This window comes from Callorhinus ursinus, unplaced genomic scaffold (genome assembly GCF_003265705.2).
Source record: "Callorhinus ursinus isolate GAN/ISIS: 27379988/994484 unplaced genomic scaffold, GSC_fseal_2.0 scaffold22, whole genome shotgun sequence".
NCBI lineage: Eukaryota > Metazoa > Chordata > Mammalia > Carnivora > Otariidae > Callorhinus > Callorhinus ursinus.
Window position 1 is genome coordinate 26,235,274 of NW_027397084.1, and position 17,390 is coordinate 26,252,663.

The 17,390-nt window shown below is 37.0% G+C and overlaps 1 protein-coding gene across 2 annotated transcripts in view; it reads left to right on the top strand.

Moving 5' to 3' along the window:
- Window positions 1-17,390, top strand: part of KCNQ5 (potassium voltage-gated channel subfamily Q member 5) — a 496,856-nt gene that overhangs the window by 383,275 nt on the left and 96,191 nt on the right. For both annotated transcript variants that reach the window (XM_073905221.1, XM_025890338.2), the window contains exons 4-5: window positions 13,748-13,923; window positions 14,617-14,742. In XM_073905221.1, coding sequence (XP_073761322.1) covers window positions 13,748-13,923; window positions 14,617-14,742 — 302 coding nt within the window. The remainder of the gene's footprint in view (window positions 1-13,747; window positions 13,924-14,616; window positions 14,743-17,390) is intronic.

The following is a 17,390-nucleotide window of genomic DNA, read 5'->3' on the forward strand; positions in this document are numbered from 1 at the left end:
GTAGTTTCAGTATATTACTAATATTGGAGATTAGTCCTATGGCATAAAACACATGTGCATGTGCACATGTGCACACACACACACACACACACACACATCTACTTCTTGACTCTGCAGCCTTGACCTCTCCCTGAACTCCAGCCTCACCCACTATGTACCATATGTCTAGAGGGCATCTCAAAATTAACAAGGCCAAAACTGAACTATCCATTCTACCCTTCAAATGACCCTCCTTTCTGCTTTCCCACCCACCTGCAGTATTTCCGCCTCTCAGTAAATAGCACTTCATTCACCCAGTTGCTCAGGCCAAAAACCCAAAAGTCACCCTCAGCCTCCCTTCTTTGTGTCACACCCCACCATCAATCCTTCAGCAAGTCTTGACATCCTTGTCCTAACAACGTATCCCAAATCCAACTCCTTCTCAGCTCTTCCTCATTTAACCTTGTTCTTCTAAAACCGCCCTCCCTTTTGTCCAGACCATCATATGGCTTATTCACTGGCCTCTTGCTTCCAGCCCCATCTTGTGCTGTGTCCCAAAGGCAGCCGAAACCATCTTGTAGAATACAAATGCTACCCTGCCCTCTTTTGCCCCAAACCCATCACAACTCTAAGGATGTCGAAAGCTCTTGCCAAAGCCACCACGATCTGGCCAGGGCCCACTCCCTTCCTCACTCCGTTCAGACTAGGTTGACCTTTCTCCCTCCCCTTGAATGCACGGACCATGCTTCTGCCTCAAGGTCTTTATATTTTCTCCCTGGAATACTTCCTCCTAGATAAGGTCATTATCAGACCCTCACTTCTTTAGATCAGGGCTCGAAGGTCATCTCCTCAGAGAAGTCTTCCCTAGCCAACCCATCTGATAGCACTCCCTCTCCTCTATGACTCCACCGCCTGCTCTGCTTTTTTATTTCTCAAGACACTTTGTTACTACCTGGCTTTGTATTCTGTATTTATTTACTTGCCCAATGTCAGTCTACCCCAATAGAACATAAGCTCCTTGATAGCAGAAAAGTCTTCTGTTTTATTCACTGCGCTATCTCCAGAGCATGGCTTATTAGCAGTCATGCAATAAAAATTATTTGTTGAATAAACTAGTGCATGGGTGAAATAAGTGCCTTAACAGTTACTATGAGAAAAATCATTTCCAAAATAGTCCTACTGCTGCATCATCATCCAACCATTCAATGTCCCAACAAAGGATGTACCACTTAGAATTATAGGAACTTGGAGTTACAAAGTTCCCTTGCCACTTTCCACTTCAGTGCATCTCATTTTGAAGATATGGAAACCAGCCCCAAGAGATAAGTGGTGATAAAACTAGTTAATGGCACGACTGATGGTTGAACTAGGTATAGTTCAATGTTCTTTATGCTTTCACACTTTGTCCCACACATCTCTGTTCCTTTTGAGAGCTTAGAATGTTGTCTACATAGTCAAATATAATGGAACCACATATTTTAATTCCTCCTTGTCTTGCTGCTCTATTGGCAATAAAGCATCTGGCATATGATATACATAGGGCACTAAGAAATTACAAATTCATGCAGAAATGGTCCCACATCGACAGGACAGGCTGACCGTTCTGTTATATTCTGCTATCTGGTTGGGACAAGCTAAAATATACAAAGTTGTTCATTATAAGATTTGTGCTAAATTTATCTGAATGCCAGCTCTTTGCAAGTCGTTATATTCCCTATTCTTTTTTTTTTTCAAGACTTTATTTATTTATTTGACACAGAGAGAGACAGCGAGAGAGGGAACACAAGCAGGGAGAGTGGGAGAGGGAGAAGCAGGCTTCCAATGGAGCAGGGAGCCCAACATGGGGCTCGATCCCAGGACCCCGGGATCATGACCTGAGCTGAAGGCAGACACTTAACAACTGAGCCACCCAGATGCTCCGATATATTCCCTGTTCTTAGTAACACTTTACTTCTTGGAGTTTCACATGTAGGCCTTGGTTGACTGCCTACATTGCTGTTTACTGGTTTCTTACTAGAGAAAAGTTATCAAAAGAGTAACATGGAATAAAATATAAGCAGTTTGTAATAAGACATACATGGATTTGATTTTTGGCTCCATTTACTAGCTAAATGATCTTGGATAAGATTCTTTAACTTTCTTAGTAACAATTTATGATCTATTAAAGTATGTATGCGTGTATAAATACTTTTTTCTTTTAGTTTTTTTTTTAATTTTATTATTTATTTATTTGAGAGAAAGAGAGAGAAAGCACGAGCAAGGGGAGTGACCGGGGGAGAAGCAGGCTCCCCGCTGAGCAGGAAGCCCAATGCGGGGCTCCATCCCAGGACTCTGGGATCATGACCTGAGCTGAAGGCCGACGCTTAACCGACTGAACGTCCCAGGTGCCCTAAAATACTTTTCTTTTAAAGTAAGGAGTTAACATGATGTCAGGCACATTAAGGCAGACTAAGAGTTTTATGTATATTATCTCATGTAATCCTCATAACAGACATGTGAGGAAAACGGTTCTAGCCCTTATTTACAAGTGAAGACCCCAAGATTCAGCAAGATTAATAGGCTCAAGGTTACACAGCTAGGAAAGGACAGAAGTAGGAATACCTGGGCTGTCTCACACAAAGTTCACACTTATGACCTCTGTGCCTCCTTGGAGGGCCATTATAGAGAAGGGTTGAAATAGAGTCTGTGTACTACGCACTGCACATAGCCCCATGAGTCAGTAAATGTTGCCCTTTTCCTTTCTCTTTCCCACCACTGGTAAGTTACCTGGTCAATGTGCTAAACTTCCTGGGCCATAGCTTCTTTTAAATAAATCGTTCTCCTTTTTCTCATTACAAAAACAATGCATGCTTATTATAGATTATTTGGAAAAAAGAGATATGTATAAAGAAACTAAATTTTACACATTATCCCACCACCCAAAGATAATCCCTATTAGCATGCAGGTATAGGTACTTACGGTATTTATTTTTATATATACTGTAAGAGCACAAAATCCTTTGAAGGCAAAATTGGAATCATCTCTGTATCCTGCTATGTAATCACTTCTTTTCATAATGATATATTGGAGGGGACATTTTCTTATCTAAAAATTATTCTTCTAAAACATGATGTTTTGTGGTTATATAGTTATCCATGGTAATACTACTACTAATAATAATAAATTAGGTAAAATTTATTATGCATTAGCACTGTGCTGAGATCTTTCACATGCATCGACTTCTTTAGTTCTCACAACAGCTGTGAAATAGGTAATTTTATGATTCTCATTTTGCAGATAAAGAAATGGAGGCAGAGAGTTCAGGAACTTCACCTGGGTAACCCAGCTGATAAGAGGCAGAGCCAGGACTCTGGAGCTGAGGCAGATGAGTGGCATAGTGCTTGCTCTGAATAGATAAACCAATATCATTTTTGATAAATCCATTTTTATTAGAAATCTGGATTATATCTAATTTTTACATTATTAATAATAGTATAAGAAGCATTCTTGTGCAAACCTGTGTTGGCAACCACACTTTTTTCATTAGAGTACATTCCTAGAAGTAAAATTACTGAAAATAACAGGTTTTGAGTAGTTAATACTTTGGGCAAATAATGCCCAAATTCTCCCCCCAAAGAGTTGTACCATTTTATTCTAAGACAAAATGTCTATGAAAATGCTTTTCCTCTTTCTCCTCGCCGATATTGACTATTCATTTTATCAACTTTGTCAGTTTGATAGATTAAACTGGTACCTGCTACCATTTTAAATTTCAAAGCGAGAAATTATAAAGAACTTCTTTTCATATATGTATTGGCCATTTTTACTTCTTCCTAAGGTAAATTTGTATTTGTGCCTTCTGTCCAATTTTCTACCAGGATGTTTTCTTACTCATATATTTTTATGTTTTAAGGAACATCTTTTCCAGGTTTGTTTTTACATTCAGTCTATGCGGGGCTTTTTTTAACATATGGAATTTTTAACTTTAACTTTCATATATTCGTACCTCGGCTTCTCAGCTGCAAATATGGGTTATTTAACTGTGTATTATTTCAAATAATTTGAATTTGAATTTGAATTTGAATTCGAATAATTTGAATTTGAATTTGAATTTCAAATTCAAATTGAATTTGAATTTCAATAATTTGAAAAAATATTTCCAAGGCTCTTGAAATAATAAAATGTTATTCTATTTCTTCACTTACTGTAAGCAAATAACCCATCAAATAATCATCCATCAAGTAAGTATTGAACACCTACACTATAGTAGGTCCCGAGCTAGGTTACAAGGACAAATAAGTGCTTTTGCATGTTTTCAGTCTCTTACAGTTCCTGGAAAAGACTAGCATATAAACAGACCACTGCTATGACGGGGTAGGAAGGCTTGTGGTAGTACATGTCGGAGCTCTGGGTGCTAGTAGTATGAAAGCAGCCTTCAGGAGGGGCTTTTCCAGGCAGAGCAGGAGCATTTTCTAAAGCACTTTCAATGCCAGGCATCAGCAATTGATCTTTGTTCTCGGTATTGAAAAAAATGGTTTTGATCAGAGAAGGAATATAGTCACTTTAACACTTTAATCTTGCATTAGAATACAAAATAGCTTAGGGGCGCCTGGGTGGCACAGTCAGTTGGGTATCCGTCTCTTGGATTTTTCCTTGGGTCTTCATCTCAAGGTCATGGAATGGAGCCCCACGTGGGGCTGCGCACTCAGTGGGGAGTCTGCTTGGGATTCTCTCTCTCCCACTCCCTCTGCCTCTCCCACTCGTGCTCTCTTTCTCTCCTTCTCTCTCTAAAATAAATAAATCTTAAAAAAAAATACAAAATTGTTTCGAGAATGGAAAGACAGAGTAAAGACCAGGTCAGTGATGGCAGGGATGGCCAGGAGGGAGACAGCATAGGACTGAACTAGGGGGGAGATGGGATAAATGGAAAGAGGAAGGTACACAGGTGAGACAATCTGGAGGCAGGATCGACGGAGCTAAACAACTCAGTGGGTATGAGATGAGGGAGACAGTAAAGAAGATGTGAGAAGATGTGAATCTATAAATTTAATATGCAATCTGTATCAGAACTTGAAGTTCTTTTCAATTGATAAATTTATTCTGAAACTTACCTGGGAAAATAAGTAGGTTCAGAATAATTGATAATTTTTCTTAAAAAAGGAATAACATTGAGGGGATCCCCTCAATAGTAAACGTAAAGATGTTAACAAAATGAGCATCTAAATACACCAAAATAAAATCTAGGAAAATACTTTTATAATCTTGGGCAAAGTCTTTCTAGATGACTTGAGTTCCCTGACTTCCAAATAACATGAAATACAGAATGAGTAAAGAAAAATAAGTGACCTTTTTGCCTATCATGTTAGCAAAGATTACAAATTTATAATATTCCATGTAATACCTGAGAATGCTTAGAACAATATCTATCACACAGTAAACTGTTGCTGTGTTAGCTGTTACCATTACTATTGTTATTTTTATTAGCATTACTTTTATTAGCAAGGAGGCAGAAAAATAATTACTTTCATACATTGTTAGTAACAATTGGTACCATCCTTTGGAGGGCATTTGTATATCAAAACTCAAAACGTGCCAACATTCAACCCAGCAATCCAATCTCTAGGAATTTATCCTTAACCTACAAAAGTATGTGTACTAAACTATTCATTTCAGCATCATTTTAAGAGCAAAAATTCAAGTAACCTGAAATTCATTAATAATAATTAGCTAATTAAATAAATTTCCTTCCTACTTTATACTACATATGTCTAGTGTATTGATATTTTATAGCAGCTACTATTTGATAATTTTAAAACATATTTATTTTATTTAAATCATCCAAAGTTTAGTTTATAGTGAGGCCACTAGGATTTAGAACAAAAAAGGTGGTGGAAGAATATTTTATTTGTTGCATTTCTGTTTTTCCCAGAGATAACAAGATGAAACGAGTTTAAAGTGCAAGAGGGAAATTTATGTTAGCTATCAGGGGAAACTTTCTGAGACTCTAACATGACTTACAAAAATTTTAAAAGCCTAAAGTCTCCAGACAGTTTCCAGGAATCAAGAGGTACCCCCTTTGTGGTTTACCTCTACAGAATCTATCTGTCCTTACAATTACTAGTTTAAAAGTGTTCAACCATGATTTGCTTAATCCATATGATTTAGTTCTTCCCATTATGATTTGAAATTAAGCCATGTATGGTAAAATACACTTTCATAATAGATGTATTATGTCATGTAACTGTAGCAACAAAATACATCCCATCAAGTTCAGGTGTGCAGTTCATCTTGCCTTTTTTTAAAGTTTTTCTTTTAATTCCAGTTAATTAGTATAGTGTTACATTAGTGTCAAGTGTATAATATAGTGATTCAACCCTTCCATACATCACCCGGTGCTGCTCACACACGTGCCCTCCTTAATCCCCATCATCTATTTCCCCTACCCCCCCCACCCTCTGGCAACCATCAGTTTGTTCTCTATAGTTAAGAGTCTGTTTCTTGGTTTGTCTGTCTCTCTCTCTCTCTCTTCAGCCCTTTGCTCATTTGTTTCACTTCTTAAATTCCACAAAGGAGTGAAATCATATGGTATTTATCTTTCTCTGACTGACTTATTTCGCTTAGCATCATACTTTATAGCTCCATCCATGCGGTTGATCTTGCTTTAGCCCAATCTTTGGGTCCATGTTAGGGTAGCCTTAGATAGGAATCTACCTTATAATGAGGGATTTTCAGTATTTCAGTGACTAATCCCTTTTACACAAAGTCCAAGGTGATCAATTTATATCCATTGTGCTGACTAAATAACACTGGAGCAAAGTTCCAGTGGAGTCTAATAATACGCTCTTCTACAATCCCTACGTGTCTTAAATATCATTACAGTATTTACTTTGTTCAAATCTTTGCAGTCTCCTCAAATCTCAAGAATTCATCCATAAATCATTCTGAGTGATTCAGTAAGTATGTGAACCTACTTCCTAGAACCTATAAGCCTATATTTCACATTTCTAATGGGCTGCTAGTAATCAATAACTATCTTCACTACTTCCCAACTTGTTCACATGTGTTGCCTTTGGGAGAAGTAGATTTTAAGAACTCAGGATTACTTGCTTTTTTTTCCATGCACTTTGGAGCTCCCCATTGTTTATTAACAACAGTTCTATTTCTTCCTCTAGCCCCATTTTCTCTTGATGTATCCATAAAAGTACCATCTGTTTTTAGTATCATTTTCTTTCTGCATTCTGCTCTCTCCTGAATGCTTCATGTAATAATAATTTATTCCAGCTTTATTATCCAGTTGCTTTCCCAGCCCACCCTCTTCTCCCCATCCCACCCCACCCATGTCACCCTGGATTTTCTTTATCCACGGAATGGTATACCATAACTTTTAAGGGCACAACTTTGGAGTCAAGGAATGTCCAGCTCAGCCACTTAGGATATTGGGCCTTGGCTAGTTGATCACTGCAAATCTTAGTTCTTCGTTTGCAAGAAGCAGATGGTCCTAATATTATGTAGCTCATAGGAGTACTAAATAGAGTCGTGTACATCAGGGTTTCCCGACTTGGCAGTCTTGGCCCTTGGACTAGGTAATTCTTTTTTCTGGGGACTAGTCTGGGCATTGTAGGATGCTTTGCAGCAACCTTTACACTAGATGACAGTAGTAATCCCCTTTACCACTAGATGCCAGTAGTAATCCCCTTCCCAATTAAGACAACCAAATAAGTCTCCAGACATTGCTAAATGTCCCCTGGGAGGCAAAATCATCCCATTGACAACACTGATGCATGTAAAGTATTTAGCACCATGCCTGGTACATGGTAGGGATTTAATAAATATTCGTGATAGATTGATGATCTAGTGGGTTAATGAATATTCATTTCTAATGCAAACATCTAATATAATATCTGACATTCAATTAACTGCTTAATGCATGAATGGATAAACAAACGAATATGAAGCCAATGAGCTTTGAGGGCTGTCTATAGTTTCTACCTTATACTAAAATGTGGTATATTCACTTAAGACAAGGCTCCTCTCTTTCAAAAAACATTTTAGATGATTAACTATTTGCACAGCTTAAGCTACTCTGCCCAATTTTTCTCCAGCCTTATTGAGATACAGTTGACATATAACAATGTGTAAGTTTAAGGTGTACAGCCTATTGATTTGATACACTTATATATTGCAAACTGATTGTTAGCTAACACCTCCATCACATCGCACAATTACCATTTCTTTTTTGTGGTGAAACATTTAAGATATACTCTCTTGGCAACTTTCAAGTATGTAATACAGTATCATTAATTATAATCACCATCCTGTATATTAGATCCCCAGAACTTATTCATCTTATAACTGGAAGTTTATAATCTTTGACCAGCATCTCCCCATTTCTCCCGCCCCCAGCTCCTGGTAATCATAATTCTAGTCTCTGTTTCTATGAGTTCAACTTTTTTAGATTCCACACATAAGTGATGTACAGTATTTGTCTTTCTCTGTCTGGCTCATCTCAGTTAACATGATACCCTCAAGGTTCATCCATGTTGTTGCAAACATTATGATTTTCTTCTTTCTCATGGCTGAAAAATATTCCACTATTTTAATTTTTTGAGGAACCTCCATACTGTTTTCCATAATGAACATAACAATTTACATTCCCACCAACAGTGCTCCAAGGTTCCCTTTCCTTCACATCCTCACCAGCATTTGTTATCTCTTGTCTTTTTTATAATAGTCATTCTAACAGGGGTGAAGTAATATCTCACTATGGTTTTGATTTGCATTATCTCATGATTAGCGAGGTTGAGCACCTTTTCGTGTATCTGTTGGCCATTTGTGTGTCTTGTTTGGAATAACATGTCTTCATTTCCTCTGCCCATTTTTTAAATTGGAGTATTTGTTATTTTACTATTGAGTTGTATGAGTTATTTATATATTTTGAATATTAACTCCTTATCAGATAAGTGATTTGCAAATATTTTCTCCTATGGTACATTGCCTTTTCCTTTTGTTGCTGCTTTCCTTTTCTGTGCAGAAGCTTTTTGGTTTGATGTGGTCCCACTTGTTTATTTGTGTTTTTGGTGACAAATCCAGAAAATCATTGTCAAGATCAATGTCAAGGAGCCTACTCTATGTTTCCTTCTAGAACTCTTATGGAGTCATGTGTTATACTTACATCTTTAATACATCTTTAGTTGATTTTCGTGTATGGTATAAGATAGTGGTCCAGTTTCATTCATTTGTATGTGGTCATCCAGTTTTCCCAACACCATTTATTGATGAGATTATCCTTTCCCCATTGTACATTTCTGCCTCCTTTGTCATTAGTTAATTGATCATGTATGCATGGTTTTATTTCTGGGCTCTCTATTCTGTTCCATTGATCTATGTGTCTATTTTATGCTGATACCATGCAGGTTTGATTATTATAACTTTGTAATATAGTTTGAAATCAGGAAGCATAATGCCTCCAGCTTGTTCTTTTTTTCTCAAGATTGCTTTGGCTATTCAGTGTCTTTTGTGGTTCTGTGGGAATTTGAGAATTGTTTGTTCTATTTCTGTAGAAAATGCCATTGGAATTTTGATAGAGATTGCATTAACTCTGTAGATTGCTTTGAGTAGTGTGGACATTTTAACAATATTCTTCCAATCCATGAGCATGGAATAGCTTTTCATTTACTTGTGTCTCTTTCAGTTTCTTTCATAAGTGTCTTATAGTTGTCACCAAACAGATCTTTCACCTCCTTGGTTAAATTTATTCCTAAGTATTTTATTCTTTTTGATGCTATAGTAAAGAGGGTTTTCTTATTTGTCTTTTTCAGAAATCATTGTTAGTGTATAGAAACACAATTTATTTTTGTATATTGATTTTGTGTGCTGCAACTTTACTTAATTAATTTATTAGTTCCAATAATGTTTTGGTGGAATCTTTAGAGTTTTCTGTATATAATATGTCATCTGCAAATAGTGATGGTTTTACTTCTCCCTTTCCAATTTGGATGCCTTTATTTCTTTTTCTCGCCTAATTGCTCTGGCTGGGACTTTAGATACTATGTTGAATAAAAGTGGCAAGAGTGGGCATCCTTATCTTGTTCCTTATTTTAGAGAGAAAGCTTTTTTTTTTTATTATTGACTATGATGTTAGCTATCAGGTTGTCATATATGGTAAAATAGGTGATGGGGATTAAGGAGGGCACTTGTGACGATCACAGGGTGATATAGGTAATTGTTGAATCACTATATTGTACACCTGAAACTAATATTACACTGGATATTAACTAACTGGAATTTAAATTAAAACTTTTTTTAAAGTATGCAAATATAATCCTTTTAGAGAAAGACTAAGATGGGCCTTTCTGCCTGTTCTTTCTGCACTGAGTCCTGGGGTGGTAGCCACAGGGGTGCTCACACCCATTAAAAACTGCTTCTTTGTTTGCTATAGTCTTGTGGACCTTGTGGCTGCAATCCCCACTGGCTTTCAAAGCAAGCTGTTTGGAAGGCCTGTCCCTCAAGTGGGAGTCTTAAACCTAGGAGGCTAAATGTGGGGTCCAAACCCTTAGCTTCTCAAGGAGAAACTGGGATGTGGGGGTTACCTCTCATTTGTATGGCACTGTGCTAAGAGTGAGGTTTAAGGCAAGATTATGTCCCAACTATTCCTACCCATTTCAATGTGGGTATTTTCTTATTTGCCAGATGTTTAGGAGTCCCTCAGCTAGTCTCTGGGTTTCCTTCACAGGGAATTATTCCACGTGCAAGTGTTTATTTGGTGCATCAATGGGAAGAAGGAAGTTCAGGAGCCTCCTATGACACCGTCTTTGAAAACTGCCCCTACCTAATTTTATAAAAAGGAAATCTTGGGCACCTGGGTGGCTCAGATGGTTAAGCGTCTGCCTTTGGCTCAGGTCATGATCCCAGGGTCCTAGGATCGAGTCCCGCATCGGGCTCCCTGCTCCTTGGGAGCCTGCTTCTCCCTCTGCTTTTCTCTCTCTCTCTCTCTAGAGAGAGAAATATTCTTTCATGAATAAATAAATAAAATCTTTTAAAAATAAAAAGGAAATCTTAGTGAGATTGATAAACTTTAATGGATGATGGCTATGAATTATTGTGTTGCACTAGAATTCAAAATGGAATATTGAAGTGATCCTTTGATTAACTTAAGAGTATTTCAGATTCTTATTCTAGTTATTAAAACACTGATATAGTAAGAAAACAAAACTCAAGCTACTTTGAGTGTTTAATCTAAGTCCATTCTATAAATATTTATTGAGTGCTTTCCATGTTTCAGGCTCTGTTCTAGGTTCTCGGGATACAAGTTCTATAATGGACTACAAAAATAATAAATACATATATAAAAATAAAGAGTAATCATAACTTCTAAAATATTTAGCCTGGGAAATATTCTAGGTGGTACTGACAGCAAAATTCAGTGGAGGACTGTAATCCAACCAGAAACATTTTTGTGACTGCATTCATCGTTTGCCATTTGGTCGCTCATCTGTGGTTTCATTTTACTGAACTCCAACTTTCTCGTCTGATCTGAATTACAATGAGGGTGTTAAATCACATCTGTAGTAACCTTTGCATATTTTGTGACTTCAAACAATTAGATTATGATTCACTGTGTGCATAATTTTTTAAATCGTTTCAAACCAGCAGTGTTGCTTTTACTTTTTATAGGTTTTCTCTAATGAACAAACTTCATAGCTTCATACGTTTTGTGCTGTAGTCTAACGGCTCGGTACCTGATTCTTTTAAACTAATACAGTATGTGCTTTTTGTGCCTCACTTTTCTCATCTGTAAAATGGGATCTATAGAAGACCTAACCAACACAGTTGTTATAAGGATGAAATAATTAACATTTGTAAAGAAAACACAGGACCAAAGAAAGTGCCAGGCACACAGTAAGTTTTAAGTGCTGTACTTTCTGCTTCCCTACTGGTCATTTACTTATTTCTACTATCTCAAATATTTTAACATAGTAAATGAGGTATTGTTCCTTTTTCTTTCCTTTGTACACTTGGAAGGAAGCAGGATTACAATGAGAAATAAACACAAATACATAATAAAATAAAATTTAAAAAAAAACAAATACAGATCTAGCAGGGCCATATCAGAAATGTCTCTTTGTCTGTAAACCACTTGTCTCAGGAGTAAATCCCTCCAAATGATGCAAACCAAGAGATGTTTTCACACTTAACTCTTTTCTAAAGTTTTTTTCTGATTTCAAAAGTCGTTGTCATTATTATAAAATTCCATATTACAGAAATTAATAACTTAGAAAGTAAAAAGTCCCTTTACCCACATACTCGCCCCATTCTCTGTACCTTTGGAGAGATTTAATCGTAATAATCTGTATATATTCTCACATGATTTTCCTGTTCATTTATCTTTTATCAAAATAAGATTACATAGCACATACAGCTTTGCAACTGTCTTTTTATTCACTTAAAATAAGTCTTTGGTGTCTGTGTCAGCACATTTAATTCCTTCTCATTTCCAACAGCTTCAGAGGGCTATAACTCAAGGACGTGCTTGCGGCTCTCTACCCACAAAGTCCTATAGTGGTTAGATCTGATTGGAAAAAGCCCTTCAGCTGATCCTTGTACCGCCAACCACTTCAAGTCCTGACTCAGAAGGGGCACCAGGAGAGTCATTCAAAAGATCTGCCCCGTCCACTCCCGGAGACCAGACTTCTCTCAGTACAGGGAGAAGGGCCGCGCTGGATGATGAATACACATTCATACAGCAGTTAATCCTGAGGATCACAGAAACATTATAAATCCAATGCCCTTGAAGTGGAACTCCTCTCTGGAGTGTGGATGCCCAGTCATGCACGGCCCCACTTGGAGCAGGAAAGAAATTTTATTTGAGGATGTTAAGGTCAAGTTAACTTATTTTAAAATTGCCATAGGAGGCCATTCATCCCCACTTCACTTCTCCCACTTCAAAGCCTACTTCCCATCACTCAGATATTTGCCCTTGGAGCAATTAAGTCCCCTTTTCTCTTTTCTGTGCTTTCATTAACTGCTCTGTTTCTCTTTCTTAGCTTACAAAAGGGCAGATATTTTTGAAGTCAAATGTCAATATGTCAAACATCAAATATCCATTCCCATGCAATGCACAGTGAATATAATTAATACTCTATTGTAACAAATGTACTATTATTTAATCTGTACACCAAACTTACACATAATTGACCGGCCAGGTATAAAGAGGACTCTATGCAGAGAGCTTAGAATATCCAACTCAGCTGAGGCCTTTGTTAGAGCATATGTGAAGTCACAGACTCCACAACACAAGGAAATTTTTTGCAGAAAAGAGCTACAGGCTTCTTTGGCAAAAAAACAAGAGATGTGATAATACCAAGCAACACTTTCATAGCCACTCAAGCTATGATGCCTCTGTGGCATCAAGCAGGAATCCACCGTGTTAGGGCTGAGGACAGGAATGCCAATGAAACCAGAGCCAAAACAGCCCTCGTGCTCCCTGGAACACCGAACTTTCCAAAGGCCATTGTCCATCCAGTTCTTCCAAGGTTACGTAGCAAAAGGTTCAGAATTGCATGCATAGAATAGCCAAAGGGTCAGAACCAAGGCAATAAGGAGATCCTGTTCTCTGCACTTTCGCTCTTCAGTTGTCACAGATCCCCAGTAGCACCACTCCAGGCTGGGACTCAAGATCTGTTTATTTGTGCCTCACAGAGGTCAAAGCGAACCTTTCTGAAACACTGTTTTGAGCAATAAAACTTCCACGTCCTGCTACTTATGGCTACTTCAACCTGTTTCTTTCAGATACCATTGTTCTTATCGCTTCAATAGCAGTTGTTTCTGCAAAAACTCAGGGTAATATTTTTGCCACGTCTGCACTCAGAAGTCTCCGTTTCCTACAGATCCTCCGCATGGTGCGCATGGACCGAAGGGGAGGCACTTGGAAATTACTAGGTTCAGTGGTTTATGCTCACAGCAAGGTAAGCTTTGAAGACTTCTGAAAGTTTTTTGCTGATTGCTGTGGAATATTTAATGAACCCATCAAGCAAACTTAGTCATTTCAGAGGTTGGTTAAAGCGCAACATATAACGGATTATTTAAAAGTCATCATATGGTTGCCAGAGGGAAGGGGAGTGGGAGAAGAGGCAAAATCCGTGAAAGGGAGAGGGAGGGACGGGGTTGCAGTTGTGGAATGACTAAGTCACAGGACTAAAAGGCTCTGCACAGGGGTACTCAGTGATACTGTAACAGCGGTTGTGTGGTGACAGAAGGCTTGTGGTGAGCACAGCATAACGTACAGAGATGTGGAATCCGATGTTGTACACCTGAAACTAATGTAACATTGTGTGTCAGCGTTACCAAATAAAAAATAATGTTTTTCAAGTCCTCATGCCCCAAATAAATTAGAGTAAACCCATGTCTTTAGAATACTGTGCAACCATAAAAAAAGACCGAGGAAGTTTTTCTGTTCACTGGGACATCCTCTGAGTAAAAAAGTAAATTCCATAAGCATATATATATATGTATATATATGTGTATATATATACACATATATATACACACACACAATCATAAATATCCAAAAAGTAGTAAAATGAATACATAGATTTTTTTTTTCCTTTTTCACAGATTTTTTTTTACCTCTAACAGTCTTTCATTCCTTTTATATCTAGGAATTAATCACAGCTTGGTACATAGGATTTTTGGTTCTTATTTTTTCATCTTTCCTTGTCTATCTTGTGGAAAAAGATGCCAATAAAGAGTTTTCTACATATGCAGATGCTCTCTGGTGGGGCACAGTAAGTATAAAAATCTGTTTTTATTTTTTGGATGTTGTGAAATGTTTCCTTTGAATACAGTGTAATGATTTCTATGAATCATTTATGAAAGGTCTCAATAAAAACATTAACTTCCAAAAGAGAGTTATGTGAAAATATACACCACTAAAATTGTCTAAAGAGTTTTCCCATCTTTATGGCTCAACAAAATTAAGTTCTCTTATAAATCATCAGAAGTATTTCTTGAGTGCTAGATTGTTGCCAAAATAAGGATACATTATTTTTTTTAAACTGTGATTAAAATCTTGATAAGGTTGTTTGTTTTTCTTAACTTTGTGGAGCACAGATTTTAAATGACCAATTTTGCATCGGTTTACCACTCATCAAAAAGTTTATCTGAGGTTTAAGAAAAAGGAATAGTAGCTGAATGGAAGTTATAGTAAAATTATGGCACAAGAAGTGAAAAAGAGAAAACTGGTAACCATCTGTGAGGTCAGAGATCATAGACACCTAATTTCAAAATTTTCCACTCAAAAACCTACTTTTCATTTAAATTGTTATTAAAGGATAGTTTGCCAAACAAATAAAAAAAATCATGGCCACATACAGACCTGTGCTAAAGATTTTAACTCCTTTTTTAAAATTTGTCATTAATGAGGGAACCAGTACAATGTTATATCTGGTTTAAAGGACTATCCAAAAAACAGAAACATATAAAGATCAAGAATATTGAAATGAATTCAAGCAGAGGTAAAGCTGGCTTCTTCCACAGTGTGAGAGTGAAGTCAATTAAACCTCCCCTAGACAGAATTTATTTACATGTCTATAGATAAGAATTATTTTGCAATGCTACCAGTTATCTACAATTTACAGAGTTGCAAAATAGTTCAACAGCCATGAAAAATGCAGAGCCCCATAAAGTCAGAAGTCAATAACCTGGAAAGGTGTGCTCTAAGCAAGGCATAGTTTTCCATTAAAGCAAAAATCTTGTCTGCATTGTAAAGAATTTATAAAACGGTCATTGAAACATGGGCCCTAATAAGAATGTCACAGGATAGGGGAATGCTTTCTGCAATATATAAACTATATTTCTTTTTATTTTATTCCTTAAGACATTCCAAAAGGGTGTTTTGTGAAAATATACAGCATTTGTAATTGTCTAAACAGCTTCCCATCTCTTTGGTCCAACAAAGTTAAGTTCTCTAAAAATTCATCAGTAATATTTGTTGAGTGCTAGATTGTCATCAAAATTAAAATACATCCTTTTCTTAAACTGTGGTCAAAATATTTATAAGTTATGGGGCACCCGGGTGACTCTGTAGGTTAAGTGTCCAACTCTTGATTTCAGCTCCGATCTGATCAAGCCCCACATTGGGCTCCATGCTGGGCATGGAGCCTACTTAAAAAAATAAATATATATATTTATAAGATGATTGTTTTGTGGAATATAGATTTAAGTTATCAATTGTTGCATTGTGCTGCTACTCACCAAAAGCACATCAATGAGAGCTAGAACTCTTGTCAAGGACAAAGAAAATTTGTCAGGGCTTGTATTGAACAGAACTCGGTATATTTATTGGCCACATAGCAGTAGTAAAATGAATAAGAATCCGAAATAGCTTCACCTGAAGGTAGGATTTTTTTCTTAAATTAGCAGAGTCAATGTCTTCAAGATTGTGCCATTGATAACAAAGCAATCTGGTGGTGTAATAATTTGGTTCCCAGCCCCTCCCTCCTACCCCATACACATTAATTGACATTTTGAAAAGAGGAAGGTGGAAAACCTGAAAGAGAGCAGTCATGTGACATTCTTAAAATACCTTTCATATGTAGAAGGCAAGTGAAAATCTATGACTCATTGTGTGATAAACTGTGTAAACTGAGAAAACAGGAGGCTCTTCTAGCCAGCAAGGGGAAGACAGTTTATTATTTATTATTTATAATTTATTATTATTAAGCAACAATTTGAATTTAAGTTTAGTTTTTGTTTTTCTTTGATAATTCTAACATACTTAAATTCTTGAGACATTCAGGTGCACCTGTCCCATGGAAATGCAGTCATTGATGAGTTCAGCCTGGCAGTTCTTTATCCTTCTTTCCAATAGTCTTCCTTTTCTCCTTATTACTAATCAGAATTGCTGTATTGTATATTAAACAGTGTGTGGGAAACTCTTAATATGCTTCTCACTTAGTCACCGGCTTATTTCTTTTGCCAGAATAACCCACGTAGCAGGTTTTCAAAGGTCATATCTGTGACTTTCAGAGGAGAAGCAACATATTTTCATTGATTTCCATTTCAGTAGTGCTATTTTGACTGAAGCTTAACCTGTACTTAACAGGTTCTTTGAATGGCCTAATTATGTCTCCATTAAAAAAAAAAAAAAAAATCCGGTCTTGAATACCAAAGTAAAAATCTTCCAAGATGTCAAGCTTCTAGGAAAAGGCCTTGTTGGTCCACAGTGGGTTTGTTGATATTAACTGAGTCATTAATGAAATTGAAGCCTAAAAATATACAAAAAAGCAAACAAGAGTGCTTATTATTTTTATTCTTTTTTATAAAGATTTTATTTATTTATTTGTCACTGAGAGAACACAAGCAGGGGGAGCAGCAGGCAGAGGGAAAGAGAGAAGCAGGCTCCCCACTGGGCAGGGAGCTGGACGTGGGCTCC